Below are 15,785 nucleotides of genomic sequence, written 5' to 3'. Positions count from 1 at the left end.
TCAAACACCATTGTAGTTTTCACACTCGTCAACTTTTTAAAAAATTTATCCATGCACATAGACGATACCATGCAGGGAGAAAAACAAAAATATACCCCCAAATGAAACTTCCCACTCTCTTTTTCTCATTTTAGGGGGACACTCTTTCCTCCCCTCTCCTTTCTTTCCAATCAATTCACTTCAAATCATACCTATCAAGCACCTCCTTTCTTTTCAAGCAATTAATCTCAATCACGTGAACAATACATAGACTCAATCAAACAAAGTAAAATGTAAATGAAAAAAATATGTACTAAACTTCATTATGATAAAATAAAGCTTTTGCTAGTGTACAGTATCTCGAATATGCATCCGCTATTCAACTAAATCCTTTCATTACCAAGTTTAGAAATTTGCAAATCATCAAAACACCATAGAGCAATCTTCCTTGTGCATAATAAAAGTTGAGCCTTCTGCTTATTCGTTCTAGGAACTTTCCTTTACTCATATCCGTTGCTAAATCATGTCATTTTTGTATGATTCTACAAAAGTCACATTTCTCATGAAGGATAAATTAAAAGTTTTTCACCTGTTAATAAAATTTACCTGTTTCATGGTCAAATTAGAAAAGTTATTGGTTAAAATTTCTCATGTTTTTTCATGAAAAAGGACAATATTCATGAGCTAACTTGTGTTGATAATCCAAAATATGCATAGACAACCCGCCAAAATATTAGTCAAATATAGAAAATAAGGGGTGACAACTAAAAATAAAATTAGACGAAATAGAAAAAAAGATCAAAGGGTACAAAATAAACAGCATTTATTTATTGATTAAATTAACTGCAGAAGGTAATTACGACTGTTTACTGAAAAATACTACTAACAGAACTGTCATCATGAATACGCCAAATAGTTTCACCCAACAGGTTTGCTACAGTAAGGATAGTTAACTGCGGGAAATAGTTCTTCTCTGTAACGGGAATGGTGTTCGTAATAATCACCTCTTGAAATAGGCCACCGGACAACCTCTCAATTGCTGGAGGGCTGCGATCATCCAAATAAAACAAAACCACCATTATATGAATACTAGTTTATATACAATACTGAACATGAATACCATAAGCAACATATATAATGATGAAGATACAGTAAAACATGCATACAGATGTATCCATAAGCTTATTAAAGTAAAGAGAGGTAAACGACGACCAATAAGCTGATTAGCAATCTTTAATTACTGAATAATTAGCAACTAGAGATCACTACAATAAAGAACGGAAGAAGTTTATTTGGCAGTGGACTCGAGACTAGACTTCATAGATTCAATTATTAACTAGGGAGACAAAAGGACGAAGCAAAGAATAAAAATGTAGGGCAAACCGAAGGCAATACCTGAAAACAGCATGAGTACAGCACGCATACACTTCCCTAGCTCCCTCTTCATGTAACAGTGCCGCACCCTTAGCAATGGTACCTTCAGTCCAAAACAATTAGAATCAGATACATACCAACAGATATCAATGATGAAAATAGCAAAATGAAACTAATGCAACCATCATTCTTGCCTACTCAACAAGGAAGAAAAACCAAAAATGCTTCTGAAGGAAATGCAAGCTGAAACTTTTTTAAACAGCAATCAGCCATCTTCCCAGGCAAATGGATGGATTAAAATATGACTGAATTTTCCCCCATCAATTAAGTTATTATTTAATCAATTTCTTGTCTCCATAACTAGATTCAGCAGTTCCTCAAAACAACATAAGCTAATGAAAATATTTATGAACACCAAAATACGCTAAAGAACATTTGGAATCTGTTCATAAAATGTTCACTAAGATAGATAATATGAATTCAATCTTAGAATATAGCCAGTCCAGGAAAACACACTAGGCAAAATAGAAAAGCAGGATGCCAGAGCCATAAAATAATATTACAGAGAATGTATATATTCATAAAAGATCTAGTACTTAAATATGTCTAAAATTTTAATTAAAAAATCTAGCTAAATTTTGTTTAGATGAATTTTTTAAACCAGAAAGTAACCACGTATGCAATAAAGAAGCACAGAAGAAAACAACATTTCTTTGCAAATTTCAAAATACGGCAGGGAAATTGACATACCAGCAGTGTCGATCATATCATCCACCATTACTGCAACCTTTCCTTTAACATCACCAATCAGATTCATCACCTTCAGGGCAAACATAACACAGATAAATATACCTTCGGAGATCCGTGTTATTAACTTTAATTTAGCCCTGAGGATAATTAGTATACCATAAAAATAGTTAAACTATGGGCACATCCAAAACTAACAATAAAAAACAATAGTTCTGGAAAACACCAATAAGATAGGCTACCGTTGCAGAGTAACATGTCACCCAAATATCCAACATTGCAACCAACCACAGAAGATAGACACTTCCAGGTACAGTATCAGATGAAATTTAAATCAAAATATGATAATGTGAAAGTAACCATTTAACTTACTACACATCAAATAGGCATTATCAATGGCCACATGTGTTGATTAACCAAAGTGATGTACAGGACAAATTCATTTCTGGAAAGAAAGTAATTATTGATAACAAAATACCAAAGAAACCCAATAATGTTTGTTTAAGGAGTATACTTCCTTACATATATGGAAATTTAAAAAAATGCAGAATGTCAAGGATAATGCACATATTTTGTCACAGTAATTACCTCAGCAACATTGTGCCCATGGCGCCTTTTGTCTACAATAGCTAAAGGGGCATCAGATAATTTCTTTGCAAAAGCACGTGCTCTTGCAACACCACCAACATCAGGAGAAACAACCACCAAGTCACTTGAACTTATTGTCTTGCTGGCAAGATAATCAAGAATCACAGGCTAGTGGACATCATAAACAATAGTATTAGAAAACATGTAGCCCAGAATGAAACTACAACCATTCAAAGCTTTACTTACTTGACAATGAACGTGATCAACAGGAATATCAAAGTAACCCATGGACTGCCCTGAATGAAGGTCACAAGCAAGAACCCGGTCTGCCCCAGCTTTGGTAATAAGGTTTGCAACAAGTTTAGCTGCAATTGATTCACGCCCTTGAGTCTGTAAAAGAAAAATAAATAAAAAATCTTAGCTTTGAGTATAAGATTGAGCATAAACAGGGAACCAAAAGTATAACTTTTGAAAAAAAAAAACAAAGACATCAACAAATTAATTCCCCATTTAATAGTGCTGAAAACCAAATTAGGCTCCCAAAGGTACCATGGAAAGTCCAATCCAAGCCTCAAACAACAAACAAGATGCAAAGCTTCCAAGAAGGTGAGTCTTGGTTGATTTCTGGGTTGTCTTTGGATAGCTAATGGTTTGGTTAGCTCAAGGTTGAAGGGTTAAGGGAACCCAGGGAGGTTTCTTGGAAGGTTCAAGGTGTAGTATAAAAGAGAATGGAGAAATCAACCAGAAACATCAAAACAATCGCAAAATTTCCAGAAAGATAACAAAAGTACACCAATATAATAAACCAATGAGTCGGATAATCTTGTCTGCCACACTGAATCTCATATGTAGACCCTTTGTATAAATTAAAAATACTGGTTGTAAAATAAAATTAGCTACGTGCAAAAAAAACTTGCCTTTCTATCAGCTCTTGCATATCCAAAGTATGGAATCACAGCAGTGATATTCTTGGCCGACGCTCTCCGACAAGCATCAATCATTATTTTAAGCTCCATGAGATTCTCATTTGCTGGAGGGCAGGTTGGCTGTATAAGGTATACATTGCAACCTCTCACACTCTCTTGTAACTGGACATAGATTTCCCCATCAGCAAAACGCTTGATGGAAATCTTTCCAAGTTCCAGACCCATGTAACGGGCGATTTCCTAATCATACAAACACGTTTAGAGAACAACAAAACTCAACAAAAACCAAATCAGTAGAAAGACTATTCACGCCAACTATATTTTCTCACAAGCAACAAATACAACAGATAGATACTAGACTCTGAATTCAACAAATAAGCTTTTTCATTGTCCATCATGTTTGTAACCACAAACTGACGCATACAAAGGCGCTAGATGACACCATGATAAAATCTGGTATCAATTTTTCAATATTATTGATCCTTTGAATCAGAAATAAAACTGAATGTTTATTCAATCCAATCCACTAGCAGAATTCAATAAACTCAATCGAAAAACCAAATATTGTCAGAAAAGTCTATTAAAAGCTATTGCGTCAGTCAACAGTCGTTGAATGATGAAAAGGTCCTTAAACGTGCATGCATCGGTCAAATCAAATTCGTCCTAAAGTACCTGATTGTTCAACGAATACACGTTAATTTTCATTCAGAAATTGAAATATCTTCCAGAACGACTAAGACCGTTCACTCAATGATAAAGAAATAGAAAATAACCTGAGAGAGCACAGGATTGGCGGTGCCAGAGAACAATTTCAACCGGTTACTGTTTCTGCTGACCGTTTTCTCTGCCCTCGCAGATTCCAAGAATTTCGGCAGCGTCCGCTCGTTGAGAACCGGAATGGTCGGTTTCCAGTTAGGGAAATTCGAAGAATCCGACATGTCACATTTCTGCCATTGAAACAAGAAGAAATAGCATAATCGTGAGCGAATAATAATTTTAAAATGATATAATGAAAATAAAGCGGATGATTCTGTGATTACCACGCTGCAAGGAGCGAGGATTCGAACGCGCGAACTGTCGACGAAACCTAAGGTTCGAAGAGTGGGAGCATGGGAAGTGCCGGTGAAGAGAGAAGATGAAGATGACGAAAAGGCCAGGGCGGAAGAAGAAGAAGAAGGCTGAAGGAGTGAGGTTGCCATGAACGGAGGAACCAACGGGTTAGGGTTTGTAAAGTGTCTTCTTCTCTGCAAGAGAGAGAGAGAGAGAGAAGAGAGGGTTTGGTTGGAGCAGCGCGAAGCGAATTTCGAGCTCTGTTACCAGTGGTGGCGGGTCTTCGTATTTTCCACGAGATTCGGCTTTTTATGTGTTCGCGGCTGAGGGTCACCGCGCGACGTCGTTTTACCACAATAAAATAATATTAATCTATCAGGGAAATATATACAACTAAAAATGAAATAATTTAATTCAAATACTACTGTACTCAGCCTGTGAATGTAATTTGGATTTCGGGGAACGTTTGCTTACGTAGACGTAATATTCGTACTATAAAGAAATGAGAAGATATTAATTATTTAGATTTAGAGTTGTGTGAGGAAAAGAAGGAGAATATATTAATTATTTAGATTTAGAGTGGTGTGAAGAAGAGAAGGAGAAGATATTATTGTGAAAGTAAATATTTTTTTTTTTTAAAAGAATAGATGTAGAGGAAAAGTCACATCAGTATGTATTATTTTTAAATTTATTTTCATTTATTCTAATGTTATAATATTTTTTTATTATATGTTTTTTAAACTTAAAAATAATATTTTTTTATTTATATAAGATGTGATTTATTTATTAATTTTATAATATATATTTAATATTTTAAAGAATTACTTTAATTTCTGTTGTATTTAATTTGTTGTTGTATTTATATTAATATTTTTTTTATAAATTATTATGTTTTTAGTTATAATTTATTTAATTATATTTTTTTATAAAAAAAATTATTGTTAATTATATTATATTTTTTATTTTTCATTATTACAGGGGTTTTAATATTGAAAAATAATATTTTTATTTATTTATATAATATGTGATTTATTTTTGAATTTTATAATACATGTTTAATATTTTAACAAATTAGGTGAAGTTTCTATTTTTATTTAATTTTTTCAATACATATGTTTTTAATTATAATTCTTAAATTATACCTATTTACATTGAATATATATTTATTTATTTTAATTATAATTTTTAAATTTATGAATATGTTTAAAGAAAACTCATTTAATTATTAAATTTTTTTAATAGGTAATGATCAAATTGTAAAGTAAAATTTTGCACCTTTAAAAAAAATAAAATTCTCTCACCATCATCACATAATTCACAAACTCTCATAAATTTTCTTTGCACATCACTCTATCATACTTCAATCCAAACATTATCATTTTTCTTTGCACATCACTCTATCATACTCCAATCCAAATATTATCATTTTTTTGACACTTTCCTCTCACATCCTCATACGTCACTCTCTCCAATCTCAACATATCTCCCTCCTAATCCAAACACATATTAAGTTCAGGTAAAAAAAAAATAGTTTAAAGAAATGATTTAAATGAATTTCAATAATATGATGACTAGCCTTTTGACCCTTCTGAAACATTTTAAATTCATTATTACAGGCCATAAAAGATTTTCTCTTTACATTTAATGCAATTCTACATTTATTATTAGAATTCAAATGAATAAGTTGAAACGCATTTGATGGAGTGAATGAAATTTTATGAATTCTTAAATGACTAAAATTGATAGGTGTTTTAATGCTAATTTAAAGATATTTTTAATTGGATGATAAAACAATAGTTGTAGTGACAATTAAGAATATAACATCATATCATTTCTATAAAAAAAAATAATTTTAAAAAAAAATATTCTTGACTCGGAAATATCCATTGAAGAAAAAGAAATGAGAAGAAAATGAAGAAGAATTTGTCTTTTGGAGGCATGGTTTGGTGGAGTGTGTATAATGCCAAAGGAGGATGTTATGTTTGGATTAGGACATAGGAAGGTTTGTGTTAGTCAAAATCATAGCGATTGAAGATAAGCTAAAAAGTGTATGTTATGTTCTTAATTGAGCCCTTATTCGCCGTTGCTTTTGCATCGGTTCATGCCATATTTGTGCTAAATCAATTTCAAAATGCTCTCCTTCCTGCACCTATTTAATATGCTCCTATTTTCTTTTTCTTTTTTTCATGGCGTGTTATATGAATCGGAACAGAATTTAAGAATATTATTTTGCTTTATCTAATCAGAAAGAAAATAAAAATACTAATAAATGAGTTTATTTTAAAAAATCATTTTTCTTTTATTCTGTCTTAAAGGGCCGTAGAAGAAAAAATCATACCCAAAATCATGATTTTCAAGAATATGATTCCTACAAAATTATGATTTTTAAGTTAATGAAAAGTATTCTTAGGAATGTTGACACGAGTTTTTAGAAATCAAAACATAATTTATTATCACTTTAAATTTTTTAATAAAAAATATGGTACATTTTCTTAGACAAATTTATATATTTATTAGTTAAATTCTATAAGAATGTTTTTATGAAAATTTATGTAAAATTTGTTTATGAAAATATTTTTTTACAGTAATTAGTATCTTTAAATAAGTAAATCAAACATGAAAAATATAGTATGAGAATTTTGAGAAACTAAAAATTTCAGATCTTCATAACACCCCATAATTTAAATATATAATTTGTTCACACTTTTCATTCATTGTTTGAAACACATCGTTATTATCGTTCCACTCTTGAGACGATAGCGAAATTTTGTTCTCATTTCCCACCCTCGTCCAAAACAACGTGTATGATGGGAGAATATTAATTAAAAAATAATTTAATTAACAGTCATTAACAATTTAAGGAATTAAAATATTTGTGTCGTTTATCAAGGTTAATATCAGCTCTTTCTCATTTTATTTCTATCTATTAATGTATCTCTGATTATACTAAATTACTATAAAATAACATTAAATGTTATTCTCGTTCAAAGAAATAAATAATTAATACAAACAGTATTATTTAGTACTATGTTTGTTAAGTGTAATATATTGATTCTATTAATTAAATATAATGCATATTTATTAAATGTATAACATCGGTGAAGTTATTATTGAGAAAATCTATTTATGGTGATCCCTGTTTCATAACTTTGCTTGTTTTATTTTATTTTTTATTTTAGAAAATGAATACTGAATCTTCTCAACTTTATCCTCGAATTTTAACATTTTTTATATAGATACATTCGACTTAGTTTTATTATGATCTATCTTTAATTTTTTATTTTATTTTTTATAATGAATCACATAAATTATTTAAGAGAAATTATAACGATAAAAAAAATTAAGACAATTCTTTTATAGTACTTATTGTTATTGTATGTGTAAGGAAGGTCTCATTTTCACTATACCTGTACTTTTAGATTTTCTCAATGTCAACTTTCGATAGATCTTGGTTCTTGATCCTTGATCGGAGTATGGCTGCAAAAAAATCATTTAACGCTCAAGTTAATATCCAATATAGGATAATAAAATACATACATTGACTTAACATTTATCAACTTTTTTACATAAATGTGTTGGGCTCTTGTGTTGGTGGGTCTAAATTAGATAGGATATCACACTTGATCTTTGTATTAGTTTGATATTAAGTACAATTTCTTTGTAAAATTCGTATTTAAGTCACTTTTGCTTTAAGTTGTTGAGATAGTCTCGAACATGGTAGTTGACGAATTGTTCAACCTATATGTTCAAGATGTTCCCAAAGGTGCCTAGGACATCTCAATCACGTGTATACAAAAATTAAATAAAAATACCTAAAATATTGTACTAATTAAAACTTCATTTTTTTAAAACAATAATTTTCTTCAATCAATACACCTCCTTTTCTGTTGTGTTTTTAACCATACTTTTCTTTACAATTGGTATCTAGAGCCAAAAATTGAGAGTTATTCAATTTGTTATCCTAAGTGGTTGATCATTCATAAACATTTGCATACGGTGAATCTATAAATAGATCTCATCTTTTTTCAAAGAAAATTATCCTTTTAGAACAATGAGAATTAAAATATTTCTTGAGTATGTTTTCAATATTTTTTTAAAATATTTCTTGAACGATGAGTTGTTGATGATATTTTTGTTCCTAAAGAATTTTCTTTGTGGACTCTTGGTGAAAACAAAATAGCACATTATGATGTAAGAGCAAAGAGTATGATATCATCTACTTTCACTCTTGATGAATTTTATAAAGTATTGGTCTGCTCTTCAACTAAATAAATGTGAGCTATTTTAGAGATTACACGTGAAGTCACTAAAAAAGTGAAAAAAGTAAGAAGAAAATACTATGATACAAGAGTGTGAAATGTTTAAAATATTGCAAGAGGAAAGTATTTATGATGTACAAAATAGGTTCACCCACACAATAAATCACCTTTTTGCTTATGGGAAGACTTCTGATAGAGAAAAACTCAACATCAAAACTTTGAAAAGCTTAAACAGGTCATGACAACCAAAGGTTATTGTTATCTCTAAATCAAAAGACAATACTATGATGAATATGACCACCTTATTTGATAAGTTAGAGAACAAGTTAGAACTTGGAAGATTGAAAAGGATAAAAAATGATAGAATAAGAAATTGATAGTCGAAAAATTGAGATATGCATGGAAAAAGATGAATAGTTTGGACAGTGAAATATTTGAATTTACTACTAAAGAAATTCTAAAAAAAATTGAAATGCAAGAAACAAAAAAGTATATTTTTTTTTAATCATGCCAAGAAAATGTTTTAGGAAGCAAGAACAAGATTCAAATTATACGTGTTTTAAATGTGGTACACATAGTCACATTAAACATGATTGTCATTTGTTAGCTATGAAACAAAAGTTTAAGGAGAATTAAGGAAGTACAGAATTATCATAAGAAGAAAATAAGGTATACTACATGGGATGACAATGCTTCCAACTCTTTAAGTAATTAAAGTAAGAAAAAGTCAATATTTGTTTGATGGATAATGTTAAATCATCAAGTAATAGTAGTATGAGTAATTTTAGTTTTGAAATTGATAAGCAATTGCTTGATGCATTTAATGAATTACACGAAAAAGAAAAAACTCTCTTGTTCAAACAATAGACTCAAGTGAAATAGTAAATTATTTGCAAATAAATTAACTCAAATGCAAGAGAAGAATGGTAGTGATGTTATAAACATAATTTATAAAAAGTCCTAATGCAATTGTAGCTAAAATTTCAATAAAGAACTCAAAATTATGAGGATTGTAATAAATATTTAACAAGAATTGAATATCTTATGAAAACTCTTGCAAAATTCACATTAGAAAGATCATATTTAGCAGCACTCCCAAATTCACAAAAGTGTGTTATTGACAAAGTTATAATTATTTTTTAATATAAAAGACACAAAAAGATTTTATAATTTATTTCAATTTTAAAAAATAATTTCTATACTTATTTGTGACATGTTATTATTGTTTGAAAAAAACATGCATAAAAATAATTTTACAAAATAGATAATTATCGACATATTCAAATTCATCGATAATTTTTTTTTAGCAAAGAATTTTGCCGACAAATTGCAACAATTGTAAATTTTTAAATTATTTTTTTAGATATATCGTTAAATTACAAAAAATGTAATGTAATTTTGTTGGTAAATCTGTCAAAAAAATTAAAGATATTGCATCTCTATTGGTAAATTCGTATTCGTTGATAAATTCATATATATTGATAAATTCCTCGATAAATCCATACTCATTGATAAATCTATAGGTGTCAGTAAATTTGTCGGTAAATCATTCAATAATAATAAGATGAATATAATAATAATAATAATGAAAAATAATTATAATAATAAATGTTATTATTATTATCATGATAATAATTATAGTAATAATAACAACAATACTAATAATAAATATAATAGTAATAATAACAATGATAACAAGATAATAATTGTAATAATTAATGTTATAATTAATATAATAATAAATATAATTGTTATTTTCACAATAATACTAATTATGACAATTAATATAATAATAATAACCAACATAATAAAATAATAAGATAAATTGTGACCATAATAATAATTATTATGATAATAAATATACTAATAATTTATTATTATTATAATTAAGATAAAATTTATTATTATTATCATAATAATAATAATATAAATAATATTACTAATAAGTTTATAATAATAGTCATTATTATTACTATTTAAAACAAAGACGTTCTTGCGTCTCTTTATCTGCATTCTTTACTTTCTTCCTCTATTCATATCGGGACTGTTTTTTTCTTCTTAATTTTTATTTGAGATTTTAAAAATAATGTTGAACAAATTAAATTATGTACAACAAATTAATTATAATATTAATTTATTGGAACAAAATATTTATCTTTATAGTTATAGTTAAAACCTTAATAATTAATTAACTACTAATTTATAAACTATGTATTAATAATATAAATTATTTTAGATATTAATAAGTTTTTTAGTATATAAAATAATATATAATTCAATTAATATAATAATTAGTTATTTTTATTTTTAAAATTAATTTATATTTAATAAATTTTTTTAGTGATATCACTTCATAAAAAACATTAGGAAGATGGATGTTATTTATTGAAAATAAAAAAATGTTAATGTTTATTTAAAAACTTAGGATGATTATTTTAATAAAAACCATAAATATAAAAGCAAATCAAATTGGTCGGTCTAACGAATAATGGACGAGTAGATTAAAGGTCAACTTAATTTAGGTCATCGGGATCAATAGGAAAATGGTTAATATTTATATCTATATATAAAGATAATTATTTTCGTAACTGTTTTTTTTTTTTTTACACATCTACTTTTTCATTTTATTCTTATACTAATATTTTATTTTATTATTTTATAAATATATAATAAGAGATTTTTTGTCATTTTATTGTTATCTTTGACATTTTTGTCATTTCATTCTTTTGGTATTTACTTTTATTTTTATAATTCTATCTAAGAACCAAATGTACATCCCTTAACAACTTTTAGCTTCCCTCTCTATCAACAACTTCAATCTCAATGAAAAACTTCTCACTTCTCTCTCTTAATTGTGCTCTCTCTCCCTCAATTGTGTTCCTTAAATTTATCAATTACAATATTAGTGTCTCTCAAACTTCACTCTCTTTTCTCACATCCTTTTCTCTCTTGTTTCCATTCTCAATTTTTTACTTCTCTCATTTCTTATCCTCATTTCCTTTTTCTATTTTTTCGTAAGACACTACAACTATAAACTTAACCATGTTTTTTTTTACGTTTTAGATTTGCAATGATTTTGGAAATGAATTTAAGCTTGTTTATATGTTTTTGTTTTGTTTTGTTCCCAGACTTAATGGATGCGAATATGTAAAAATCATTAATTAAAAGAGATAGAGAAGACGTAAAAAAAAAATCACAAAGAGAAATATAGAGACAAAAGGTGTTTTATAAAATATTTATTCAAATTTTAAGAATAAACATAACTATATATAAATAGCTCATGTGTTTTGAGAAGTATATGTGATTGCATTTTGAAATTTTTTATAGAGTTGCATTGTTATTATTATTTTGTTTTATCACAATGATCCTTTTTCCATTTAAACTATGGAATAATATTCTTTGAACTTTATTTCTCATCTATCGGTATTTTATTATTATAACATTTTTAAATTTGAATCAAATATGTCAAATTATATTATACATATATTATATTTTTTTATTTTTTTAATATAAATCTTTAGTTAATCAATAATCTAATAGTTTGACAATTGACTAGTATTTTGATGGAATCAATGATGAGTTTATTTTTACAAAACTATTAAAAATATAAGAAAGTAACATGTATTTTAAAATTATAGATGATGTGAAATGTTATTTAGTATCATCTTAAGAGAAGCAACGGCAATATTCTTAACTATTTATATTGAAGGTAAGAGATGTTGTTGTTTTTATTATTAGTTTGTTACAATTCATTTTGACATTAATATTAATATATATTCTAAACATAAATTTAGAAGAATAAAAAAGTATTTGTTTATTTTATAAATTTTAATATGTTTAATGTTTGAAAATTTGTATAAAAGTAAAAATAATAAATGATAAATAACTTATAATACTCTTATAACTCATTCCATTGATTAAGTCTCTGCATGTGATGCACGCTGCAAATTCTGTTACTCGTTTAAGAATTTATACTTGTAATAAAGTGGGGGTAGGAATGCAAAAGGAGAGAAATAGATTTAAAAGTGAAATTCTCATTATACGAGCAAAAGAGAATAAGAAGTAAAGAGGAAAAAAAAAATTGTTGTGGGTTTGATTGATGTGAAAGTAAATAAATAAATTCGATATTGTAATAAATTATTAAATAACTTTTAATTTAATTTTAATAAAAATAAGTGTGAATTAAAAATAGAAAACAAGTAATTATAAAATAATTAATTTATAAAATTACAAATAGTATTTACATTTTTTTGTTAGTATCATTTTATAAAAATTACACGATTTAAAGAATAATTAAATTTTTAACATAATTTTATGCTTTTTTATATAATTCAAAATTTATTTTGTTAATATTTATTTTAAAGAATTAAAAATCTCTATTATCAAATTAATATTCAATTAAACTTAATTTTATTTCAATTTAAGTAAATAAATTAGGGTGATTAGAAAACAAGTTTGAAGCAATGTGAATAAAAAAAAATCTTATATTAACTTATCATCGCCTCTAAGTTAATAATTACACTCAGTAATTTATTATCTTAATCATTGTTTAAGTACATGAATGTCCTTTGAAATGTAAAGAGGCATGTGCACATGGACATCCTTTCAAAGGTGCAGAAATATTTGAAGTAGTTACAACTTTCCCATATAATGACATGTGCAAATAGTTACAGCAAGCACATGTGATGAAAATTCATCCAACCTCAAAACATTTGGTTAAGAAGATTCAAAGCACAAAAATAAATTTAGTAGACTCTCATCTTAAGGAGAATCAATTGTTGTTTACTCTTTCATTTTTCTCTAGTTTTATAAACATTGTATAGAGTAATATATACTTTATTTTGACATTTTCGAGATCCATGTTTTGGGCCAATTTTCATGGATCTTGTATTGTGCCAATTAAAGTAGGGTGTAAATAAAAAAAAATAGTCTAACTAGAGTTACAATTGGGCTTTTTTGGACCCAATACAACTCTAGACCATCTAAGGTGCACAAATAAATTACTAGAGTGCAAATAGAAATTATGGAATGACAAAGAAAACATGAATGTTAACATGTCATCCCTTCAATGGAGAGGATTCTCACCAATGCCAAAAGGTCATTTGTCTTCATGGGAATGAAAATGATTCTCTTCAATTAGAGGAGAACATTTGTCAACCTCTAATTTGAGAGGATTTGCTCTAATTAGAGAGTCACTTGTTCTTTTATGAGTGAAGAGTTTTTAGGATTAAAGTTTGCACATTGACTTTCCCGTAACACTATAAATACAGGTGTTAGCCTCTTTGTAAATTAGTTTTAATTGACTAATAAATTGTTTCAGAAATTCAACCTCAATTTGTCTCTTAACTCCATCTTAGTTAGCACTTTTATGAGTATTTTAGTAAATATTTTCTTAGAATTTTGTCTCACATCTTCTAAACATGTTTTTCATACTTCATTTCACCTTCATCCATGTTCAACCTCAGTCATTGAAACCACAAATCTGCTCCACCTTCTCCTGCAGATAATTAAACCTGAAGAAACAATACTAATCAAATTAAAATTGCATCAGCATGACTTTAAAAGTGATATGATCAAGTTATATATACTTTATATTTCTCTTCCTTTACTTTGGTATTGAAACTTGTTCTTTTAAGTTATGTAGAATATTCTTTGATTACCTAACAAATATTTTATGATCTTCTAAAATAAATACAATTCATTTTGCCTCTTTATTTATTTTTCAATGTTTTTAACCTTCCTATATTATTAATATTATATTATAATAATTAATTATATCATTAAATTATTTTTAACAATTTTCATGTTATGACAGTTTTACATAATTTATATTATTTTCAAATTCCGTTCTTATATAATACTGGAAACAATGTTTACTGCATTTTCAAATTTTTGGAAACTTCTTTAATAACCAAGCAATTAAAATTGTATTTTAATTAAAACAAGTTAATTTTCTGATAATTTTATATGTTACAATTTTTCATAATTTATATTTTTTTCAAAGTCAACTCTTATAATTATTAGAAATAATATTTCAATTATAAGCAATTAAAACTCATAAATATATCAATTATATTTGTTTTTTAATTATTTTTAAATACAAAAACAATTTTATAATATTGGTTTTTATTAATTAAAAAATTTACAATTTTAATCACATTCATTACTTCCAAAATCTTTTTCATAAATTTTAGAGTGACTATTCACTCTCTCTATATATATTAATCCAAATAAATTAACTTTTCCTACACTTTTACTTCAAATTCACTGCTTCATACGAAACATTATTGCATCTAACACTTCTTAGTTCAAATAAAACATTAATATATCCGCAAAAGATAGAAAATGTATAAATACAAGTTTATTTACTCGTAATACGTACGGAACTAACTAATTGTATTTTTAAGATTTGAATTCAAATTTTGTAAATAAGTAATTAAAATTAGACAAGGTTACAAACAAAAGAACGTGAACAATTTACTGCTGGTAGGTTCTAACCAACACGCCACCAACTTATGTATTGTACTGGAGTGGTTATAAAAGGTAATTTATGTATTGAAGTCTCGAAGAAACTAGTGTTTATAACGTTAGAAAACAATTCATTTATTAGCTTCAAACCAAGTATTGTTTTTACATCTTTATTGTTATTCACAACAGAATCTATTTTCATCATCTTTAAAAGGTACACAATTTCTCATTTAAAATTTGAAATGTCAATTTTTTGACTTAAGATCATCATAGATGATGAATATTAAAAAAAATAAAAAAATCTCTACACTATTCGAATGGTGATAAATATCTACACTCATAATATTTATTAATTTCATCAACATCTATTGATTTTGCTAAACTATTTGACCTG

The 15,785-nt window shown here is 27.1% G+C and overlaps 1 protein-coding gene across 1 annotated transcript; it reads right to left on the bottom strand.

Moving 5' to 3' along the window:
- Positions 1 to 785: 785 nt before the first annotated feature.
- On the bottom strand, positions 786 to 5,022 carry LOC137808160 (ribose-phosphate pyrophosphokinase 1). The gene is made up of 8 exons (XM_068609133.1): positions 4,655 to 5,022; positions 4,388 to 4,561; positions 3,606 to 3,854; positions 2,935 to 3,078; positions 2,689 to 2,856; positions 2,104 to 2,173; positions 1,375 to 1,456; positions 786 to 1,026 (listed from the first exon to the last, which is right to left on the bottom strand). Exons 1-8 carry the CDS (start codon positions 4,811 to 4,813, stop codon positions 846 to 848), a joined length of 1,227 nt encoding a protein of 408 aa, XP_068465234.1. The 5' UTR covers positions 4,814 to 5,022; the 3' UTR covers positions 786 to 845.
- Positions 5,023 to 15,785: the final 10,763 nt, after the last annotated feature.

This window comes from Phaseolus vulgaris, chromosome 3, assembly GCF_000499845.2.
Source record: "Phaseolus vulgaris cultivar G19833 chromosome 3, P. vulgaris v2.0, whole genome shotgun sequence".
Classification (NCBI taxonomy): Eukaryota; Viridiplantae; Streptophyta; class Magnoliopsida; order Fabales; family Fabaceae; genus Phaseolus; species Phaseolus vulgaris.
This window is presented reverse-complemented; position numbering and strand designations above follow the sequence as displayed.